A 22,870-nucleotide genomic window follows, 5' to 3' on the forward strand; every position below is an offset into this window, starting at 1 on the left:
ACAACCACCAGATAACATGGGGGGGGAAACTTTTTGGTGACTAGTTTTCTAAATGATTATCTGAATATCTTTCAGCATTAACCTGTATAAACAGGACAACAGACATACACTATAATAAAAGTTAGGTCCATAACCTTGCAATATCACTTTCCTCCACCATTCCTCATCTTCACAGGGATATTGGATAAGACAGTACACACTTTAAATTAAATTTAAAATGTTTAACATCCTAGGCTACATTGAAACAATCCTAGCCTATCCGTCTGTTAAGTAAATTACACTTAAGTGTGGTTAGTCGGTGCTCGAAATTCAAAATAGTCCGCCAAACAAATCCTGCGGTGCTGGTTGAGTTAAAGTTAATTCTGTTATAAATGTTGCCCGTTAGTTTTAATTTCCAATACCAGTTATCTTACCTTATCACGGACATTTTCTTCACATTGTAAACATTGCGTTGCCTTGGTCTTGAAATTATAATGTAATGTTGACTTATTCTTGTTAATTTTCCCACCGCGTTGGACGGTCTGAACAAGAGACTGTACTCCCGTAGTGATTTAGATATGGAGTCTCCGCCTCTGCACGTGAGTCATACGATGGGGGTCACCCCGGAGTCCGAGTCCAGGACGCACCCACGCGCTTCCCGCTCATCCTGCTATTGACATAAGGCTACCTCTGACGGGACATTCGACACAATTCTAAGCCTACCCTTGGTCCATTGTTGATGCTTTAGATTTATGTCTCATTTTCACGTCTTTAATATTGAAGTTTTTGAGAGTCCTAAATACATTTGCCCCCCACATGGGAATTTAAAGTGTAGGCGTTCCTACGGGCTTAACATTATTAACAGGCCACTAGCTGTTGGTTCTGCAGGGTTGGGCAACTGGCGGCCCGCCAACCGTTTTTGCGTGCTTGTGTCACAGGAGGTTGGTGGCACCTTCATTGGAGAGGACGGCTCGTGGCAATGGCTGGAGCGGAGTCGGTGGAATGGTAGCAAATACATCAAACACATGGTTTCCATGTGTTTGATGCCATTCCAATTACTCCCTTCCAGATATTATTATGAGCAGTCACCCCCTCAGCAGCCTCCACTGGTGTGTGTGTGTGTGTGTGTGGGGGGGGGGGGGGGGGGGGTTATTGTAGAATTGCCCAAAATTAACACTAAAACTTGAAAAAGTGCATGAAATTAGTTATAAAATTCCAACCTTTTCTCATGGCAAAACGTGTAGAATTTCATTAAATTTTACAACAGAAACATGTTTTCCACATCCATTGACAAAATGTGTAGAAATTATCTGAGGCCCCTCATGATGAGTTCAGATTATTTTAGGCCCCCACCCCCCACATCAAAATTGCACATCCCTGTTCTAGTGTCTATCTTTGAGTAGGATCTCACAGAGTGAAATGGATGGAAGACAGGGGGTAAGCAACAAGAACGCAAACAGAGACACCTGCTGGTTGAGTTTCTTAGCACAGAACATTCTCACTCTTCCTGAGAGCCCACTAATGTATAGCTGCAGCAGTGACAACAACAGAGAGGTGACCAATACATAGCAGGGTTAAAGGTTAAAGTAGTAAACAGACATGAGAGCAATCAACACTTTATTCACAATCAGAACTCTGCTACGGGAGTCTCACTGCTAAGAAACAAAGAACGCTAAAAATGAGGGCAATAAATGAATATGCATGTCAAGATGCATTACATTGTTGTGTAACTTGTTTACTCTTGTGTACAACAGAGCCATTTTACAGGGACTTCTTTTCACAGTGAATGTTTTCTAAATGCTTTCTCATCTTAAATAAGTATTTTCAAACTACAGTGGGGTTCGACAGAGCAGAGGAGAAATTCTGAGAGATGTCCAGACAGGACAAATGGACAAATACAGAGCTAGGATAATTCATCAGGCTACGTTCTTTCTAAAAGGTCATATTTGTCAACTCATATCAAACACGAAAGAGAGGTCTGCCTATTTTTCTGCATTATAAAAAATATTGTAAACATTTATATTAATTGCACAACATACATTCAAATACATACTGTACAGCAAGTCTTTATTTTTCACAATGTTATCATAGCACCATGTATAGCAAACTGAACAAACTAACCTGATTGGATCTAGCAGGTGGCATTAGCAATACAAAGGAGGAAAATGACATCCACTTATGAAATGTACACATTCTGCTGGTGTGAAGATGTTTGTTTGGTAGTCTCGTCTGTACCATTGTCTAGGAGGGTGGGGTAGTGGTTAGAGAAGTCCCATCCTGGTTTAAAGTGAACTAGGGGGGATAAGCAAGGTGGTGATGTGATGTGTCTTTCATATCCTGACCAGCTCCATCCCCATATAGTCTGGTGTGTTGTTGTCCTCACTCCTGTATCATCCTTGGGGGGGTGTAAAGAATCCTTGCATGACATCAACGTTAATATAATGTATATTGCAAAATAATGGAGTAAATGTCCTGGGGAACCATTCTGTAGCCATAACACAAACAAAAAGAAGTGAGAAGTTTCCAGAGTGGTATACTACAAAGCAGGTTCAACTTTGATTAAGTTGTTCACTTTAAACCAGGATGGGACTTCTCTAACCACTACCCCACCCTCCTTGACAATGGTACAGACGAGACTACCAAACAAACATCTTCACACCAGCAGAATGTGTACATTTCATTGGTGGATGTCATTTTACAGTTGATTTTCTGGTTCATTAAGAAAGCTAAACATAGATATGTGTTTATGGTTAAGTCAATTAGACCATACATATGTCAAGCTTATCTTTCTAAAAAGTAATAAGTTATTTCAGAATATTCAGGCAAGTTAGCCGGCTAACTCCTTTATACTGCTTTGTAGCATACCCCTCAGGCGTACTAGCGTGTTCTGGACAGTACCTTTCATGCTGTGCAGTGAGGCGAAAGCTTGACTTGATGTTATCGCCTGACATTATACTCCCACGGGGTGACGATTTAACCCAGATGTGGCAAAATGCCATAAGGGATGATACATTTCAGGTTGTGGCAGCAGAATTGACATTAAACTAATCTCGGTACCCAATGTTAAGGCGGTTACGAGAGACTAATATTAAACACACCTCACATTCACTGTTCACTCAGGGCGGCTGTTGGAAGTCAAAGTACAGGTTCGAAGTGTATCCCCACTCAACTGATCAGTCTCCAACTCAGTTTGGCGGTCCTGACAACTGGTGTGATGGGAGATGAGAGGTGAGGACATTCCTGTGCGAGTGAATGAGTGTGTGTGTGTGAGAGAGAGAAAGAGAGAAGACAGGAGAGGTTATATTTTTCATTTTCTTGGATGTTTCAGTATTTGCTTTGCTGGGTGATGATCTGAGCATCAGTGGCAGCTAATGTTGGATCAGCATCGTCCTCCATGTACTTCCACAATAATGGTAGATCAGATTACATTCCCATGAAGTCTGTACAAAGTCCTCAGGTTCTCCAGTAGTTCTGGTCCTCCTCTATTGGCAGAATGCAATGTGGTGGGTTGTGGGACACAGGTTGTTAACCAACCCATCCTTCCCATATCTGCCCTCTGTATAAACAACACACAGTTAGAGATATATTAGTGTTTCAATAGTATAAATTGCTGATAATCATAGTTCCAGCAACTCTAATAAAAAAAAACTAGAAGACAACTCTGACAAATGATCAGAAAATGCCAAAGACAAAGGACACTTCATCAGTACAACACCACTGACTTTGAAAAGTGGGTCTATCTAAGCCTTAAGGGCATGACATTGAAATGCAGGTAAGTATTAGTTACATGAAAGGCTTCAAACGAGAAGGTTGAAAAGCATGCTGCTGGGCCATCTGACAAAGCAAGATAATCTGGATGAAGAGGGGGAGGTTGGCTGAACTGAGAGGAACAGATGGGTTATGACAAACTCACAGGGATTTGGAAGAGGGCTTCTTCACTTTTGGCCTCTTTCGACGATGAACTGGCCTGAAGAATGTACAGCGCGGACACACACGCACGTGCGGGGGAAACACACACACAAACAGCGGAAACAAGCCATTAGGATTCATTGCAACATGAGGAACAGAAGCTGCTACAGTATCATGCTTGCGTTTTAGAATTCACCTTGTGCTAAATAGTTGTTCATTAATAGAATCAACAATGTGACAATTTGTGCAATCCCTATGAAGTACCTCAGAGACTTTATAATCTGCTTAAAAGAAGTGTTCCATTATATTATTTACCCAATGCAGGAAATGCAGGAAAATGTACAATAAGACACAAAAGGACAAAAAGACATAAAGCCTGAAAAATTAGAGTACCTGTATTCACTTAAAGAGTTTCTGTCATTACCACCTGAAATAGAGATCATGTTATTGAAGAACTGAAGTAGCAGTAGCAGTAGCATGTATGTATGTATGTATGTATGTATGTATGTATGTATGTATGTATGTATGTATGTATGTATGTATGTACTGTACCAGTCAAAAGTTTGGACACACCTACTCATTCAGGGTTTTTCCTTATTTTTACTTTTTTCTACATTGCAGAATAATAGTGACGACATCAAAACTATGAAATAACACATATGGAATCATGTAGTAACCAAAAAAGTGTTAAACAAATCTAAATAACTGTTAGATTTTAGATTCCTCTAATTAGCCACCCTTTGCCTTGATGACAGCTTTGCACACTCTTGGCATTCTCTCAACAAGCGTCATGAGATATTCACCTGGAATGCATTTCAATTAACAGGTGTGCCTTGTTAAAAGTTAATTTGTGGAATTTCTTTCCTTCTTAATGCGTTTGAGCCAGTCAGTTGTGTTGTGACAAGGTAGGGGTGGTATACAGAAGATAGTCCTATTTGGTAAAAGACCAAGTCCATATTATGGCAAGAAAATAATAAGTAAAGAGAAACCACAGTCCATCATTACTTTAAGACATGAAGGTCAGTTGGTGCAGTCACAAAAACCATCAAGCGCTATGATGAAACTGGCTCTCATGAGGACCACCACAGGAAAGGCACAGAAGACCCAGAGTTACTTCTGCTGCAGAGGATAAGTTCATTAGACTTAACAGCTTCAGAAATTGCAGTCCATATAAATGCTTCACAGAGTTCAAGTAACAGACACATCTCAACATCAACTGTTCAGAGCAGACTGCGTGAACCAGGACTTCAAGGTTGAATTGCTGCAAAGAAATCACTACTAAAGGACATCAATAAGAAGATTTGCTTGGGCCAAGAAACACGAGCACTGGACATTAGACCGGTGGAAATCTGTCCTTTGGTCTGATGGTTTGAGATTTTTGGTTCCAACCGGCTGTCACGACTTCCGCCGAAGTCGGCTCCCCTCCTTGTTCGGGCGGCGTTCGGCCATCGCCGCTCCATTTTTCATTGTTCCAGTTGTTTTGTCTTGTTCCCCGCACACCTGGTTTACATTCCCTAATCAACTGCATATATATATTCCTCTGTTCCCCCCATGTCTTTGTGTGGGATTGTTTTTTTACGTGTTTTGTATAGCTGGTTTTTCCCCGGGTACTATGTTTCAACCCGGAGTAGGTTTAATTGTTAAACATTTTTGCTTATTTGTGACTTTGTTGCGCTTTGCACTTTTGCCTTTGGCTGGAGGTTTGTAGGACACTGTTGCATCCATCTGTTGTTTGCTTCTGCCGAATAAAGTGTGCACCTGATCACAACTCTCTGCTCTCCTGCACCTGACTTCAACACCAGTAGCGCATACGCTGACACCGGTGTGTCTTTGTGAGATGCAGAGTAGGGGAACGGATGATCTCTGCATGTGTGGTTCCCACCGTGAAGCATGGAGGGGGAGGTGTGATGGTGTGGGGGTGCTTTGCTGGTGACACTGTCAGTGATTTGTTTTTCAACAGGACAATGACCAAACACCTTCAGGCTGTGTAAGGGCTTTTTGACCAAGAAGGAGAGTGATGGAGTGCTGCATCAGATACCCTGGCCTCCACAATATGTGGGAGCATATGTGGGAACTCCTTCAAGACTGTTGGAAAAGCATTCCAGGCGAAGCGAGAACGACAAGAGTGTACAACGCTGTCATCAAGGCAAAGGGTGGCTACTTTGAAGAATCTAAAATATATTTTGATTTCTTTAACACTTTTTTGGTTACTACATGATTCCATATGTGTTATTTCATAGTTTTGATGTCTTCACTATAATTATACAATGTAGAAAATATTTAAAAATAAAGAAAAACCCTTGAATGAGTAGGTGTGTCCAAACTTTTAACTGGTACTGCATGTGTGTGTGTGTCTTTCTGACTCACCTGTCTCTGGATTGCATTGCTTGTGGCCTTTGCAGCTCCGCAGTTCCATAAGTTGCTGATGCATCTGGTTGAGGGCAGTGCGGTCCAGGGTGCTAACCCCATTTATCAACTACAGACAAACAGAGGACAGGATATGTTACCAAACACTGTAAAAAAATCACAATAGGAGGCTACTACTCATTTGTGAGATTTAAAAGAGAGAGGGAGAGCGAGAGAGCGAGAAAGCAAGAGAGCGAGAGAGAGCGAGAGAGAGAGAGAGAGAGAGAGAGCGAGAGAGAGCGATACCTGGTATGGGTCAGTGTTCAGATCGAAGTACTCTATGAAACCTGTGGCAAACTCGCAGAATATGAAGTTGTGTGTGTCGTTGATGGTCCTGAGGCACCAGTAAGTGTTGTTGTTGGCGCTGGTACAAGCACAGAATGGACCCACTGGCAGGGGATGGAAAGAGACAGAGGTAGTTATTCAAACAAGATACATGGCCAGTTTTAACGCGCCTACTTACTAGTAATCATTCAATATATCATTTTGTGGCAGTGATGAAGCAGAGTGGTACAAATTCAGGAATCCTATGTCTCTTTAATTTTACTCTAACTGTTACTACTGTTCTGCATTTGTTTTAGTCTGCATTCTGTCATTCCATACTTGTCCAGAAGGGGGCAGTCTGCCAGTGCTGGTTGTCGTGGGTGAAGCAGGTGAGACCAGGCATGCTGCAGGTGTCGTTGTTGCGGAGCCTTTTGAGCAGTTTACGGAGTTTCTTCCTACGTTTCTGCTCCTTCATCAGCCACTGCTTCTTCTGCTTAGAGGGCATTTTGCTGAGGACACACCACAAGAGGACATATAAAGAGAGATACACTGATTTGTGAGGATCTCTCTCTCACCCTCCCTCCCTCCCTCCCTCACACACCACCATCTCACAATCATTACTTGAGTGAGTGAATGCGGCCTGCATCGAGTCTGAACATCCCTTTGTTTTTGGACAGGTAACTGGGGGTGTTACACTGGCACTCTTCAGGCCGAACCTTCTTCAGGTGACCTTTGACCTCACGCAAGTTCTTTATTTTCGTCTGCAGGGTTTCAATCTGCACAAAACACATACAAAATAGTTAACCCCTGCAATGACAAGAAAGGCTACAGATCAGCCAGGTCAGATTGGGGATCAACTAGAGCAGTACCTCGTGCTCGATGTGGAGCTTATGGTCTTTCCAGGCCTGGAGGGATTTGTAGAGTCCTCCATCACACCTGACTGTGTCATTCATCAGGATGGAGCACCTGTGGGGAAAACACACACCAGCTACTGTATCAGCACCTTTACCTGACAACTGCATTTACCACAGTTTACAGCAGTTAGCAGTTTCTTACAGCACCCTCTCAACACCTGAGAATGAATTACTGTAAAGCTAGTATGCTTCACAAGAACATAAAGATTAATCATACTAATATTCAAAGACCCACTAACATGGAAACTCAACACACATATTCACAGATATTCACACACACACCACACACCTGTAGGTGACTTTAAGAGCGGCAGGTGGTGTAAGGCTGTTGCTGGTTGTAGGTCTGGCTGTAACTCCCATTCCACTGAACTCCTCATCGTCGTCCTCCTGCAGGACCGCTCCTCTCCTCCTCTCCCCAGGCCTGCTGGTATTCCGGAGGCCCACGGGCCTGTAGCCCTCTTCCAGGTCCACAGCATAAAGGTCTCCATCCAGCTCAAAGGGAATGGACCGGGCCCAACGGTTCCTAGTCAGACTCTTAGTGGACTTTACCTCTGATGGGGTTACAAGAGTTATTCGTTTCAATGTTATTATTACAAAGGTATTGCAACGCCAATGACTCAAGAGAGAGAGGGTGTTAAAGTATATAGCATTTGTCACTGTTTTTAAATGACGCACAGGAAGTCACTTAAAACTTAAATTGTATTATGTCTCATTTCAATAAAAATGTAATATTTTCGTAAAGTTTTCTAATCTGCCACTGCGGGACAACAAACACTTGACCTATAATTTGCAAGCACAATTTATAAGCCTTTGATAAATGGTAAATCTATAAGCCACTGAAAGGACTACTCACTTTTCTTGGTAGGCAGTCTCTTCGTCTTCAGGGGTGTAATTTTGAGGCCTAGGGGGCCACAGTCACAGCTGTCTCCAGCATTGGAGACGTGTCCAACCCACTGCTGGGACCCACTGCTGGCCATCAGAGCCTGCATACGTGGGGCATAGAGACTGGCCATGCCCTTACACTTATACAGCCTCAACTTACCAGATGGGTCCTCCAGACACTGCCACTTCTACACACATAGAGAAGGGAAAGGGGGGGGGGTGAGAGATTTAGCTACATTTCTCCCTCCTTTTTCAGAGAGGGGAAAATGGGGAGAGAGATTTAGCTATATTTCTGCTAATATATAAGTGTTTGTGCCTGTGGGTATTGTACGGAACTCTTACCTGTCCTGGCTGTTCACAGGAGCTCTGGTACTCTGCCCTCTGACACAGGTCTTTGACCCGCTGGTACTTGGGGAGGAAATTCTCCTCCTGGGCCACCTCCTTCCCATCAGCCTTCTTGTGGAGCAGCTTCCTGTGTGAACAGGGTGGACTCAGATGAGAGTAATAGAACATAGACTAAACATGCATAAAACTTTGATCACATGGCTGTGGGGGATTATCGCTTCAATTGCACTTGATTAACCCTCCTGTTGTGTTTGTTTCATGTTAATTCATTCTGTGTTCCCGGTCCAAAATGACAGCCCTATTATAGCTGATTATAAATCCATAATAATATATATATTATCACCTAATGTTGTGTTAGATCTTTTTATCAACTTAAGTTCTTGTGAACATTACACGTTTTGAACTTCTATTTACTATTTATTGACCTGAGCTCATACAACTCGTTTTTGAGTAAAAAGAACATAATGTACGGATAATTTTGACTATAAGAAATACTAAGTTTAACAAAGACTCTCTCCTCCTCACCAGTGTGATCAAAGAGATGATCAAGAGCCTCACGTGCATTATATCGTTGGGTCATTGTGTTGCCACATAATTAATTGTGAGCAAGGCCTCAAAAAAGCTTTATACACCAGAGCTGCAAAAAAAGTTCTATATATTATTGAAACAATGTTGCGATTGTTTGTGAGAATGCCAACAGGTGTGGTTCCTGTGGGCAAAAGATTCCATTGGGGAATGGTTCCCGTGGGGGTTGCCATGGAAGCCAAGAAGGGGAGTGAGGTAGTTTGTGTGTGTGTGTGTGTGTGTGTGTGTGTGTGTGTGTGTGTGTGTGTGTGTGTGTGTGTGTGTGTGTGTGTTTGTGTGTTTGTGTGTTTGTGTGTGTGTGTGTGTGTGTGTGTGTGTGTGTGTGTGTGTGTGTGTGTGTGTGTGTGTGTGTGTGTGTGTGTGTGTGTGTGTGTGTGTTTAATCAGATTAAATTAACTACATTTTTCAGAAAGAAAACTATGAAATCGGTCCAATTTTGCCGGAACACAGCAGGAGGGTTAATGACTCAATTATGAATGTAACGTACTGACCCTCGCTCTACCAGGAAGGAGTCCCTCCACATCTTCCCCTTCTTGTTCACCTGGAACCTGCAACAAAAGCAAGATATTTCAGGTCATCCTGAAGCGACATGGTGTGTCCATTGTGTTAAGTTCAAACCATGCAAATTAAGTTGCGACCCTCTGTACCTGTTGACAGGTTTGTCTGTGTCCAGGAGTTTGAGGATGGACTTGCCGTCCATATCAGAGGGAACATCGGCTCCGGCCATGTCCAACAGTGTGGGAGCCAGGTCAATGTTCAGCACCACATGAGGGTTACTGCAGGAGGGCACAAGAGCAGATGGGGGAGAGAGATGAGTGCTGCGTAAGAGATATTACCAAGAGAGTAGTAGTAACAGTGAGATAAGCGCCAAAAGATAACCATTTTCATTGAAACATATCCTAAAAAAGGTACTATACAAAGCTTCAAAGTTGCACTCACATGGCTCCTGCCTCCACGTTGGGTCCTCGAATGTAGAAGGGCACCCGGATGTCAAACTCGTAGGGCATGGACTTGCCCTTGACCAGGCCGTACTGACCAATGTGGTAGCCGTGGTCTGATGTGTAAACAATGTAGGTGTTGTCCAACTCACCTGTCTCCACCAGCATGTTGTACACCTGAGGAGGAGGACACAGTGAGACAGGTTGTCAGGTAGATTTAGTTGAGCATGAGAGACTATTTTCTGTCTGTCTGTCTGTCTGTCTGTCTTTCTTCCTGTCTGTCTGTCTGTCTGTCTTTCTTCCTGTCTGTCTGTCTGTCTGTCTGTCTGTCTGTCTGTCTGTCTTTCTTCCTGTCTGTCTGTCTGTCTGTCTGTCTGTCTGTCTGTCTGTCTGCCTAGCTATCTGTCTGTCTGCCTAGCTATCTGTCTGTCAGTCTGCCTGTCTACCTGTCTGACCCACCTTGTCCACACAGTCGTCCACAGACAGCAGGGTCTGCATCCTCCGGCGCTGCAGCATGTTGGTGAACTGCATGTGGACAGGTTTCATGGGGCCTGTGTAGCGCAGGATCCAGTGCTTGTCTGGGTTAGGAGCATAGTTATAGCTCGGGGTTCTGAGAAAGGGATGGAGGGAAACGAGTGTGAAGATAAAGCCAGTAAAGAGGGCAAATCATCTCAGAAGGAGAAAGCACCTGCACACATACTTAGTTCTCGACACAATTTATCTTCATTGACGTGTCTTTGTTTTTCCTGTCATGGAATTGATTTTTTTACCAAGCACATGAGACAGAGGAGTGCTTACTGCTCTGATATTTTCACCATTATGTTTCCAGAAATCCCAGAGGAGCTTTAAGCTGAAATCTGTAGTTGTTGAAACTGCCATGTTTGTTTTCAATATTACAACAACAGAGAAGTTACTTCAACCAACGAACACAGTTTCACTGCACGCGCAATAGAACAGTAGAATATGTACTGCAACTTTTTCTTTACCACGATGCTGGATGCTCCTCTCCTCCGTTTCATCAACAAAACAAAAACGTTATTTTAAAGGCGGTGGGGTGAAGAGTGGTTCTGTTTCCCCTTTTACGGAAAGCATTTTAGAGATCACATTCTATAGAGGTGACATATCTTTTGAATTAACACTGAATATTATTATGGTAGGGAACATTGTGATAGTTCTCACAGTATAGAAGAGTGTTTAATATGCATAGCTGTATAGTCTAAATTTGAAATTCTGGTGTGAAGGAAGCATTGTTATATTGCATTGCATTGCATTGTGTTGTATTGCATATTGTATTGTATTGAATTGAATTGTCATGTGAATTCCAATAGAAATCGGATTATACAAAGCTGTGGTTGGTTTCATGATGTAGGGGTTGGAACCAAAATTTTTTTCCAATCGTTCTGTTCCAAACAAAATCAACATTTTTCTCGTTCAGTTCCAGTTTTCCGACCACCATAATAAAGTTTTGAACCGGTTCGAACCCCAAAAAATAACGGTTCATATAGTTCATTTCGTGAATTTTTGAACACGTCAAATCAACATCGTTTTCACATTAAGCTAATTTATTTACTCCACAATTAGCACGGATAGAGCAGCTTGCTAGTGAAAGGGTAAGCTAGTTGTTGACATGTTTGATGGACAGATAAGTGCAGGCGTGAGATGCAACTGAAATAGAGAGAGAGCTATAGAGAGGAATGAACATGGAGGGGGCTTGGCATGAAGCGGGGACTTGTGTGTTCCGGGTGCTGTTTCCGTTCCTCAAAAAAGTTGTTATTTTCCCTGAACCGGTTCCAACCCCTGTGTTGTTTTACGATTGGCATATACAACAATAGGCTCTCCCAGTGCTTGCAAATGGCTCCAACTACACCTTTGAAACTGATCTCATAACTTATTGTGTATGCTGAATTGGAGGCATATGAACCAAAGAAAAGGCTACCTGCTGCCATTCTGATCAATATCAGCTAACATAGAGAGGACTATTTTATTAATATTATCTCAGGGGTAGATGGAACCTTAATGATTTCAAAGTTAACATACTGCTAAATATCTAATAAGGTCTTGGTGGCAAGGCATATTTAACATTACAGCATATCGATTTGACTTGGCAAAAAGCTAATCGTCTATGGCCTTGGAGCACAAGGCCCTGACAACAGATTTAAACAGAGGATGAAGATGAGTCACTGCAATGTGGACGTGAAAAGGGTTTTCTGGAGGGATGGAGTAAGAGGGGAGCCATTTTCTTTCCCTCCATAAAGGGAAAGCGAGATAATTTATAAGCTCACAACGGGGGTGGTGTAGATTTCTGAGAAAAAGCAATTAAAAGTTGACATTAAAACAGATTGGGCTGAACATAATCACTGTGTTACACTTTTATTCAGTACTTTAACGATGCTTATGGGATTCACTCTTACAGGAGAGGATGATCGACCAAAGACACAGGCTCATTACTGCCTCCCTGTTTGTTTCTCACATGACCAATGGGAGAGGTTGTATTAGCCCAGGACCAAGTGCTTATCTTCGGGGTACTGTGCCAAGCAGACAAAGGCTGGGACCCATAGTGTGTTATCATAATCTATGGATGCCTATTTATCATGAACCTCTTTAACGATGCCAATCTACTGTAAAGTCTGCAATGAACAAGGATCTTCGCTGATCCTACATTCAGCTTACACTGGCACACTGCATCTTCTGTCCAATTAATGTGTCTGTTACACTATATCCTTACATGTGCTGTGAGGCGTTGGGGAAGGCAGTGCTGTACTGTGGTGCTGAGTCCTCTGGCCCATGTGGGGCAGCGTGGCTCAGGACCATCATCACTGGTCGGTGGGGGTACATCCTCTTAGAGGAGCGGAAGTAGTTGATGCTGTCATTGGTGATGATGTCTGTGAGATAGTCCTGTGGAAGCAATAATCGCCTGTACATGAGGTTCTGAACTCTAATATTAGGCTACTTCCTCCCAGAAAGGGAAATAAAAATGTGTATAGAGCAATAAAGCGTGTCATAATGGCTGCCTTATAACAGTATTTAGATTGAGATAAACTGTTTACTACTGTACACTATTGTATACTACTGTTTACTATTGTATATTAATGTTTACTACTGTACACCATTGTATACTACTGTTTACTATTGTATACTACTGTTTACTACTGTATACTACTGTTTACTACTGTATACTATTGTATACTACTGTTTACTATTGTATACTAATGTTTACTACTGTACACTATTGTATACTACTGTTTTCTACTGTATACTACTGTTTACTACTGTTTACTATTGTATACTACTGTATAACAATATTATCATAATTTTTAAGAATTTGATGATTAAATCAGGGTTATTCATCATCATAGGTTACAAATCCAATAGTTGAGTGAAAACTGAAACAGGATGGAACCTTTGGATAGTTGCTCCCATGCTTCTCCCGCACGCCGTTCCTGCACAGAGTGTAGTTGTAGAAGCGAGAGTTCTTCACCAGCGCTACCCATTCCCTCCAGCCAGGGGGCACATACGAGCCGTTGTACTCATTCAGGTACTTCCCAAAGAAGGCTGGGACAAGAGGTGGGCATGAGTACAAAGTGATTCACTATGCAATAATGTGTGTGTGTGTGTGTGTGTGTGTGTGTGTGTGTGTGTGTGTGTGTGTGTGTGTGTGTGTGTGTGTGTGTGTGTGTGTGTGTGTGTGTGTGTGTGTGTGTGTGTGTGTGTGTGTGTGTGTGTGTGTATATATGCTGCACAGCTCACACTCACCCGTCCTGTAGCCTGAGTTGTTAAGGTACACAGCGAAGGTGTGAGGCTCATGGTGGGCCTGCCAGGACGGTGAGGAACAGTTCTCGTTGTTGGTGAAGGTGTGGTGGTTGTGAACGTACTTCCCTGTCAGAATAGAGGAGCGCGATGGGCAGCACATGGGAGTGGTGGAGAAGGCGTTAGAGAAATGGGTGCCTCCCTGCTCCATGATACGCCGTGTCTTATTCATGGCTTGCATTGAGCCTGGAGGAGAGAGAGACAGGGAAAAGAGAGGGGAAGGAGAGAGGGAAAGGGTGAGGGGAAGAGAGGCATAAAGATGGAAGGGGGTGAGGAATGTGAGAGAGAGGGGGAGAGAGAGAATAAATATTTTCTGTGAAGTGTCGCCCATTTGAATTCATGTGTACTAAAGGCTTTTCAGGCTGATGCCGATTGTTTAGTGAAACAGATGCTCGACCATAAATTCCTGGTTTTCAATGGTATTCTCACGAGCAATCAGAGCGGAACAAAGGGTGTCAGTGAGGCTGTTATACTGGCACTCCAGTCCAATATGCAGTTTAAGGGCTTAAACGGGTAGGGAGATGGCCAGGGTTTGGCACTCAGACAATGGATGCCATAGGCCACTCGCTCCATGCCAATACTGAAGTTGGCCATGGGGTACTTGACTTCGAGTGGGCAAATGGAGAATGGTGCCAAGAGGAAGCATTACCCTAACCTCTCTCACTAACATGCTGACAGACACTGAACAAGCACCACACAAACACACACACACTGTGTTTTACCCAGTTCGATGTCCTGGTCGTCAGTGAGGATGAGGATGATGTTGGGTCGGACATTGTTGCGGGCTTGGCGATCCCTCTGCAGACGTGTCCGGTGTCGCTGGCTGGAGAGGAAGGACGAGCCCTGGGCCGGGGAGACCACCCCCAGGAGGAGGAGGAGAAGGAGGCCCCGTCCTCCCATGAATCTACCTTGTCTTCACCTCCTTCTCACTGAAGCAGGGGCCACTCTGCTGCCGTACTCCCTCACTCACCCTGACAGACACAGAGACAAGGATGAGACCAGACCGAAATAATCCATACCATACAAATTGCTACCATCTGGTAGCTATGCTGTGACAATTATAAAACATGTAATTTTAACGAGTCAGAAAGTCTGGTCTATGGTCATCATAGTTGTCTGTGAGAAATACTGTAAGTGTCTCCCTCGTTCTCTCACTCTTTCAACTATTTCTCTCTCACATAGACACACTCAAGTAAAGAACAGGCAGATGTGAGTAGAGCCATTTCACGGCGCTCTTCCATATAAATGCACCTGTTTAGGCTACCCTCGTTAATCAATCATTAATGACGCATTAGAGCGGTGTCATTGCCTCAGTGTAATGATCTCTGCTGGTGAACACATGGCTGCCAGTCTGGGGCTAATGGGCCTGGGCCAGGGGCCAACGCTCCCTCGTCTACCCGAAAATAATAGGGGGGTGGAGTGGGGCGGAGGTGAAGGAGAGGAGAAAGAGTTTAAAGACGGTATGAGATTTACCAGAGGAGACATTGAACAGGTGGGCATTGTGGGTTGCTTTGGTGAATGTTTGAGGAAAGAAATACAGAATATTGTTGCTCTCAAATAGTTACAGAGTGTGCATTGAGAAAGTGTTTCAGGGCAGGATAACAAAGTGCTCATCAGACTGATTTCAGACAACGTAGACGTGGTGATGTGGTGGTGCATTATCTGTGTGCTCAGTAAGAGAAAATTATGTAGACGCAGTATACTTCAATGATGCTCTACACACTGCGTTTCCTCATAAAACAATAGACATCACGTTGTGACAGTGCTCTGTTAGTACAATTTTCTCTAAATTATAGCTTCATGTATCATTTGCTAAATGTTTACTTGTTTTATATTGATTTGATAATGCAAGTACACCTCTGATTTCTTACAAACAAACCCCAACAGAGTTTGTCATGGAAACTGTTCATTACATATGTTCACAGTACAGGAATGGCAATTGATTGTACTTGCTGTAAATGTTTCGAAAAGACTGCCTTGAATACAAATATGATGTGGTCTTTCTTCTCACAGCTTTGAGATTGAGAAAGATTAGTATTAGAAAAAGTTAAAGTCACCCAGTAAAATACTACTTGTGTCACGCCCTGACCGTAGAGATCTTTTTATTCTCTATGTTTGGTTGGTCAGGGTGTGACTCGGGTGGGAAACTCTAAGTTCTTTGTTTCTATGTTTTGGCCGGGTATGGTTCTCAATCAGGGACAGCTGTCTATCGTTGTCTCTGATTGGGAATCATACTTAGGCAGCATGTTTTGACACCTTAGTTTTGTGGGATGTTGTTTTTTGTTAGTTCTGTGAAGCCTACAGAACGTGATGTTCGCTATTCTTTTGTTGTTTTGTTTGGTGTTCTGATTAAATAAAGAATCATGAACACGTACCACGCTGCACCTTGGTCCTTCCGACGAGCGTTACAGAACATCCCACCACCAAAGGACCAAGCAGCGTGGTGAAAGGGACTCATGGACATGGGAGGAGATCCTGGATGGTAAAGGACCCTGGAGGCCGGCTGGGGAATATCGCCGTCCAAAGGAGAAGATAAAGGCAGCGAAGGAGGAGCGGCGACGATATGAGGAGGAAGACGGAAGCCCGAGAAGCCACTCCAAAATAATTGGGGGGCACACGGGGAGGTTGGCGGAGCGTGGTACTGGTCAGGCACTGTGTTATGCAGTAAAGCGCACGGTGTCTCCAGTGTGTGTGCACAGCCCGGTGCGCTCGGAGCCAGCTCTCCGCAAGTGCCACGCTAGAGTGGGCATCCAGCCAGGGCAGATTGTGCCAGCTCAGCGCTCTTGGTCTCCGGTGCGCCGTTTCGGCCCGGGGTATCCTGCGCCGGTCCTGCGCACTGTGTCTCTGGTGCGCTGTGTCAGTCCAGTGCATCCTGTGCCTGTGCTCCGCACGTGCCGGGCTAAAGTGGGCATTCAGCTAAGAGGAGCGGTGCAAAAGTTAAGCACCAGATCACCAGTGCTCCCCCACAGCCCGGTTCGACCTGTGCCTGCGCTCTGGAGGTGCCGGGCTAAAGTGGGCATTCAGCTAAGAGGAGCGGTGCAAAAGTTAAGCACCAGATCTCCAGTGCTCCCCCACAGCCCGGTTCATCCTGTGCCTGCTTCACGGCTCAGTCCGGAGCCTCCAGCAGCGGTCCCCGGTCCGGAGCCTCCAGCAGTGGTCCCCGGTCCGGAGCCTCCAGCGACGGTCCCCGGTCCGGAGCCTCCAGCGACGGTCCCCGGTCCGGAGCCTCCTGCGACGGTCCCCAGTCCGGGGCCTGCAACGAGGGTCCCCAGTCCGGCGCCTGCGGCGAGGGTCCCCAGTCCGGGGCCTGCGGCGAGGGTCCACAGTCCGGGGCCTGCGGCGAGGATCCCCAGTCCGGGGCCTGCGGAGAGGGTCCCCAGTCCGTTGTCGGCAACGAGGGTCGCCGCACCAGAGGCGCCACCAAAGTGGGGGGAGACAGAGGTGGAGCGGGGTCTGCGTCCCGCACCGGGGCCGCCACCAGGATAGATGCCCACCCGGACCCTCCCCTATAGTGTCAGGATTGCGGCCGGAGTCCGCACCTTTGAGGGGTGTACTGTCACGCCCTGACCGTAGAAATCTTTTTATTCTCTATATTTGGTTGGTCAGGGTGTGACTCGGGTGGGAAACTCTAAGTTCTTTATTTCTATGTTTTGGCCGGGTATGGTTTTCAATCAGGGACAGCTGTCTATTGTTGTCTCTGATTGGGAATCATACTTAGGCAGCATGTTTTGACACCTTAGTTTTGTGGGATGTTGTTTTTTGTTAGTTCTGTGAAGCCTACAGAACGTGACGTTCGTTATTCTTTTGTTGTTTTGTTTGGTGTTCTGATTAAATAAAGAATCATGAACACGTACCACGCTGCACCTTGGTCCTTCCGACGAGCGTTACAACTTGAGTAAAATAGTATCTGGTTTTAAATGTACTTAAGTATCCAAAGTAAAAGTAAATGAAATACATAAAATTCTTTATTCACAGATATCCAGGGGCACACTCCAACATCATGTAAACCCAGTATTTGTGTTTAGTGAGTCCACCAGGTCAGAAGCAGTAGGGATGATGCACATTCTCTTGGTAAGTGCATGAATTGGATGATTTTGCTGCCCTGGGCGTCAGGGAAAATGTATGGGGGAGTAAAAAGTACATATTTTCTTTAGGAACGTGGTGGAGTAAAAGTAAAAGTTGTCAAACATGTAAATAGTAAAGTAAAGTACAGATACCTGCTTAAGTAGTACTTTAAAGTATTTTAATATAGTTACTTTACACCAGTGTATAAAAGAGCGTCACAAGGCCTCCTCACAAAATTAACCAACAGCACCACTGACTGAGAGCATTGACAGGTTTGAATGGCCTGTGTTTGCTCAGTGTTCTGTGGGTCTACAGGGAGCGTATTCCTCCCAGCATAGAAACTGTATGAACACAAAACAGCCCACAACATCAGCCCAAACCCAGCCTCGCCCTGCTGGGAGGTAACTCACTCAACAACAACCTCACTGGGATGCTATTGTTTAGGGGGACAATAGAGCACACACACACGCATACACATACACAGACACACACACATACACAGACACACACGCACATGCATGCACACAAGGACACACACTTCACATGCAAACTAAATAGCCTACAGAGCCAAATCAATCGAAGGCGTTTAATAAAACAATATCGCCATATCCATCAACCTCAAGCAAACACAAAGTAGATAAGTCAGTTGGGTATGTTACTATTCCAGAAGAATGGTGCCACCTTGTTTCTGTCACCCTCCTCCCCCCTACCTCATCACAGTGTTGATGCCCAGGGATATCCTCATGGAAAACAGACCTCTCGGTCCCAAACAGTACCCGTATCCAAGCAGGCCCTTCTGTCTGTGAACGTCCTGATTCTATAACACACTCATACCCTCTCTATACTCACACTCAAGCTCCTCTATCACACACATGCATCCACCTCCCCATCCCTCGGAAGCACAAACTCACACACACACACACACACACACACACACACACACACACACACACACACACACACACACACACACACACACACACACACACACACACACACACACACACACACACACACACACACACATATATATTATGTGCATCCACCCCACCCTCTTGCATGCGAGTATGGACCCAGACACATCATGCATACATACGCAAATGCACACAAACACACATGCGCACACAACGCGAACACATGTGCACACACGCGCACACACACATCTGCCTTTTCTCTGCTTTTATTCCAGCACCTCTCTGTCTCTGTCTCTCAGGGCATTGTTGCCTGTCTGGGGAATGGATGAGGTTCTGACCAGGTAGGCTCTGCTGTTTTATATTCTCCCAACTCCTCTGCCCCTCCTGTACCCTCTCCATCCCTCCCTTATCCTCCCATCGCTGGCATGGGATGAAAACCAAAACAACAACAAGGAACGCTATACAAAAACATTGGTGAAAAGCCACTTAATTAAACAGCTCTGTCGCCAAACACCAGAAATGCCTCACCGACACTGCTGCAATGACTTTGACAATAAATAAAGGAATGGATGGTTCCCTCTCCTCTCCACTGTGAGTGTTAGTGCTGTATGACATAAAGTATACAGTGCATTCGGAAAGTATTCAGACCCGTTGAGTTTTTACACATTTGTTACGTTACAGCCTTGTTCTAAAATTGATGAAATAACTTTTTTTCCCTCATCAATCTACACACAATACCCTAGAATGACAAGGCTAAAATGTATTAAAATTAAAAAACTGAAATAGCTTATTTACATAGGTATTCAGACCCTTTGGTATGAGACTCGAAATTGAGCTCAGGTGCATCCTGTTTCCATTGATCATCCTTGAGATGTTTCTACAACTTGACTGGAGTCCACCTGTGGTAAATTCAATTGATTGGAAATTGTTTGGAAAGGGACACACTGTCTATATAAGGTCCCACAGTTGTCAGAGCAAAAACCAAGACATGAGGTTGAAGGAATTGTCCGTAGAGCTCTGAAACAGGATTGTGTCGAGGCACAGATGTGAAGTACCAAAACATTTCTGCGGCATTGAAGGTCCCCAAGAACACAGTGGCCTCCATCATTCTTAAATGGAAGAAGTTTGGAACCACCAAGACTCTTCCTAGAGCTGGCCGCATGGCCAAACTGAGCAATCAGGGGAGAAGGGCCTTGGTCAGGGAGGTGACCAAGAACCCGATGGTCAGTCTGACAGAGCTCCAGAGTTCCTCTATGGAGATGGGAGAACCTTCCAGAAGGACAACCATCTCTGCAGCACTCCACCATTCAGGCCTTTATAGTAGAGAGGCCAGACAGAAGCCACTCCTCAGTAAAAGGCACATGACAGCCCGCTTGGAGTTTGCCAAAAGGCACCTAAAGGACTCTCAGACCATGAGTAACAAGATTCTCTGGTCTGATGAAACCAAGACTGAACTCTTTGGCCTGAATGACAAGCGACACGTCTGGAGGAAACCTTGCACCATCCCTACGGTGAAGCATGGGGGTGCTAGCATCATGGTGTGGGGAAGTTTTTCAGCAGCAGGGACTGGGAGACTAGTCTGGATCGAGGGGAAAATGAATGGAGCAAAGTACAGAGAGATCCTTGATAAAAACCTGCTCCAGAGCGCTCAGGACCTCAGACTGGGGGTGAAGGTTCACCTTCCAACAGGAGAACGACCCTTAGCACACAGCCAACACAATGCAGGAGTGGCTTTGGGACAAGCCTCTGAATGTCCTTGAGAAGCCCAGCCAGAGCCCGGACTTGATTCCGATCGAACATCTCTGGAGAGACCTGAAAATAGCTGTGCAGCGACCCTCCCCATCCAACCTGACAGAGCTTGAGAGAATCTGTGGCGAAGAATGGGAGAAACTCCCCAAATACAGGTGTGCCAAGTTTGTAGCGTCATACCCAAGAAAAGTCGAAGCTGTAATCATTGCCAAAGGTTTTTCAACAAAGCACGGAGTAAAGGGTCCGAATATTTATGTAATTAAGTTTTTTGGGGGGGGGGGGGGGGGGGGGGACTATTTAATCAATTTTTGAATAACATTAACCAAATGTGGAAAAAGTCTAAGGGTCTGAATACTTTTTGAATGCACTGTAAATACTGTGAATCTGTTGCTGTCTGAGGAGTAAATGGCACGTGGTTTTGAAGGATTCAATTGTGCTTTTTTGGCCACACATTTTGCTACACAATTCAGTCTGTGCTGCAAAAATCCAGAAAAAAAACATTGCTTGCCTAGTAGGCTATAACGTATCTTTATATATCCCTTTCTCTTTTTTTCTCCCCAATTTCATGGTATCCAATTGGTAGTAGTTACAGTCTTGTCTCATCGCTGCAACTCCCGTACGGATCCCGCTGATCCAGACAACACTGGGTTCTCATGTCAGGGAAGCGTACTGTATATCCACACAGTTGAGAAAATGTACAGCTCAATTTCACACACTGCCTTGATACATCAATAGATAATATGTATGCGATCGTATTGACGAGGCAGAACAGTGAAAGCTGTCCAGTATTATTCCCCTGAGACCTCAGTGTTTCCCTGATATGAAGTCAGACTGGATTTATTGCCTTTTATCAGTTACATGTAGGGCTGCAAAGGTCCGGGAACTTTCAATAAATTCCCTGCTTTTCCCAAAATCCTGGTTGGTGGATTCCTGGAATTAGGAGGGAATAAGTAGGAAATCCAGAGCCCTCCAACCAGGATTTTGTGAAAAACAGTGAATTCTGCAGCCCTAGTTACATGGAAACATTCTATCTATCTCTCTATTTTATCTCTTTCATAACACATATTCTGTGTATATCCTAGATGAAAAAAAATATGTGAAAATATAAAAATAAAGTGTATCTAGTCAAAAGAATAAGCACTGCTATACTTCTGGAAACAACAACAAAAAATCCCGGCAGAAATAAGTACTAAATAAACAACAGCCCAACAGTATGCTTTCTACTGTATGTGTGAATATAAACCTGGCCTTGAGTGTCCATGCGTTGAGTTGAGTAATGGTATGTCTTTCATAATACCTACTTAATATTTTTTTTTGAACCCAGTGTTGCTGATACCTTGCTGATAAAGAAGGAAGAATATAGAAGGTAAACTGTTTGTCAGATCAGTTATTTTACACTAAGCGAAAGGCCCACAGTGCTGATGCAGCTGATGACTGATTGGTGGCGCAGACTGCTAAAACAGTTAGCCATATTTCAACGGTTGCGAGTTCTAATCTCACATGGGGCAATTATCTTTACAAGCATTTCGCTACAGTTGTGAAAACATCTGCTAACTATGTATGCGACCAATAACATTTGAGTCAGAATCAGGTCAGACGTTTGCCATTTAGACAGAGGCACAAATCACAACATGAGTAAATATTAATCTAAGCAGACCTCATTAAAAACTGAACAATAACAGTGAGAGAGAGAACACAGCACATTGTTGTAAGCCTGATTGACGATCGATAACCATCATCCAAAATTATTGGCACCCTTGATAAAGATGAGGGGAAAAAATACTCTATAAAATTGTCACGTTCCTGACCTGTTTTCTGGTGTTTTTTATGTGTGTGATGGTCAGGGCGTGAGTTTTGGGTGGGCAGTCTATGTTTTCCGTTTCTATGTTGGTTTTGGGTTGCCTGGTATGGCTCTTGATTAGAGGCAGGTGTTTTGCGTTTTCCTCTAATTGAGAGTCATATTAAGGTAGGGTGTTCTCACTGTTTGTTTGTGGGTGATTGTCACTGTGTATGTGTTTGTTCGGTCGTTCCTGTTTAGTGTTCTTCGTGTGTTTAGTTTCGTCTTGTTTAATAAAGTTCATTATGTATTCACAACCCACTGCGCCTTGGTCAA

At 44.2% G+C, this 22,870-nt stretch overlaps 2 protein-coding genes across 3 annotated transcripts in view; both read right to left on the reverse strand.

Moving 5' to 3' along the window:
• LOC129815056 (rho GTPase-activating protein 39-like) overlaps positions 1 to 792 on the reverse strand; it is a 53,041-nt gene extending 52,249 nt beyond the window's left edge. The window contains exon 1 of the mRNA XM_055868368.1: positions 414 to 792. Coding sequence (XP_055724343.1) covers positions 414 to 427 — 14 coding nt within the window. The 5' untranslated portion in view covers positions 428 to 792. The remainder of the gene's footprint in view (positions 1 to 413) is intronic.
• A 787-nt stretch (positions 793 to 1,579) lies between these two features.
• Positions 1,580 to 22,870, reverse strand: part of LOC129815059 (extracellular sulfatase Sulf-2-like) — a 61,573-nt gene continuing 40,282 nt past the window's right edge. For both annotated transcript variants that reach the window (XM_055868376.1, XM_055868377.1), the window contains exons 3-21: positions 14,752 to 15,000; positions 13,976 to 14,215; positions 13,623 to 13,774; positions 12,948 to 13,117; positions 10,682 to 10,832; positions 10,224 to 10,399; positions 9,932 to 10,060; positions 9,776 to 9,832; positions 8,697 to 8,826; positions 8,326 to 8,542; positions 7,762 to 8,023; positions 7,428 to 7,524; positions 7,180 to 7,334; positions 6,898 to 7,067; positions 6,541 to 6,683; positions 6,256 to 6,364; positions 4,282 to 4,315; positions 3,893 to 3,946; positions 1,580 to 3,535 (exon numbers count right to left, since the gene is read on the reverse strand). In XM_055868376.1, coding sequence (XP_055724351.1) covers positions 3,505 to 3,535; positions 3,893 to 3,946; positions 4,282 to 4,315; positions 6,256 to 6,364; positions 6,541 to 6,683; positions 6,898 to 7,067; positions 7,180 to 7,334; positions 7,428 to 7,524; positions 7,762 to 8,023; positions 8,326 to 8,542; positions 8,697 to 8,826; positions 9,776 to 9,832; positions 9,932 to 10,060; positions 10,224 to 10,399; positions 10,682 to 10,832; positions 12,948 to 13,117; positions 13,623 to 13,774; positions 13,976 to 14,215; positions 14,752 to 14,929 — 2,655 coding nt within the window. In that variant the 5' untranslated portion in view covers positions 14,930 to 15,000 and the 3' untranslated portion in view covers positions 1,580 to 3,504. The remainder of the gene's footprint in view (positions 3,536 to 3,892; positions 3,947 to 4,281; positions 4,316 to 6,255; positions 6,365 to 6,540; positions 6,684 to 6,897; positions 7,068 to 7,179; positions 7,335 to 7,427; positions 7,525 to 7,761; positions 8,024 to 8,325; positions 8,543 to 8,696; positions 8,827 to 9,775; positions 9,833 to 9,931; positions 10,061 to 10,223; positions 10,400 to 10,681; positions 10,833 to 12,947; positions 13,118 to 13,622; positions 13,775 to 13,975; positions 14,216 to 14,751; positions 15,001 to 22,870) is intronic.

The sequence above is a fragment of the Salvelinus fontinalis genome, chromosome 18 (genome assembly GCF_029448725.1).
Source record: "Salvelinus fontinalis isolate EN_2023a chromosome 18, ASM2944872v1, whole genome shotgun sequence".
NCBI classification, from domain to species: Eukaryota; Metazoa; Chordata; class Actinopteri; order Salmoniformes; family Salmonidae; genus Salvelinus; species Salvelinus fontinalis.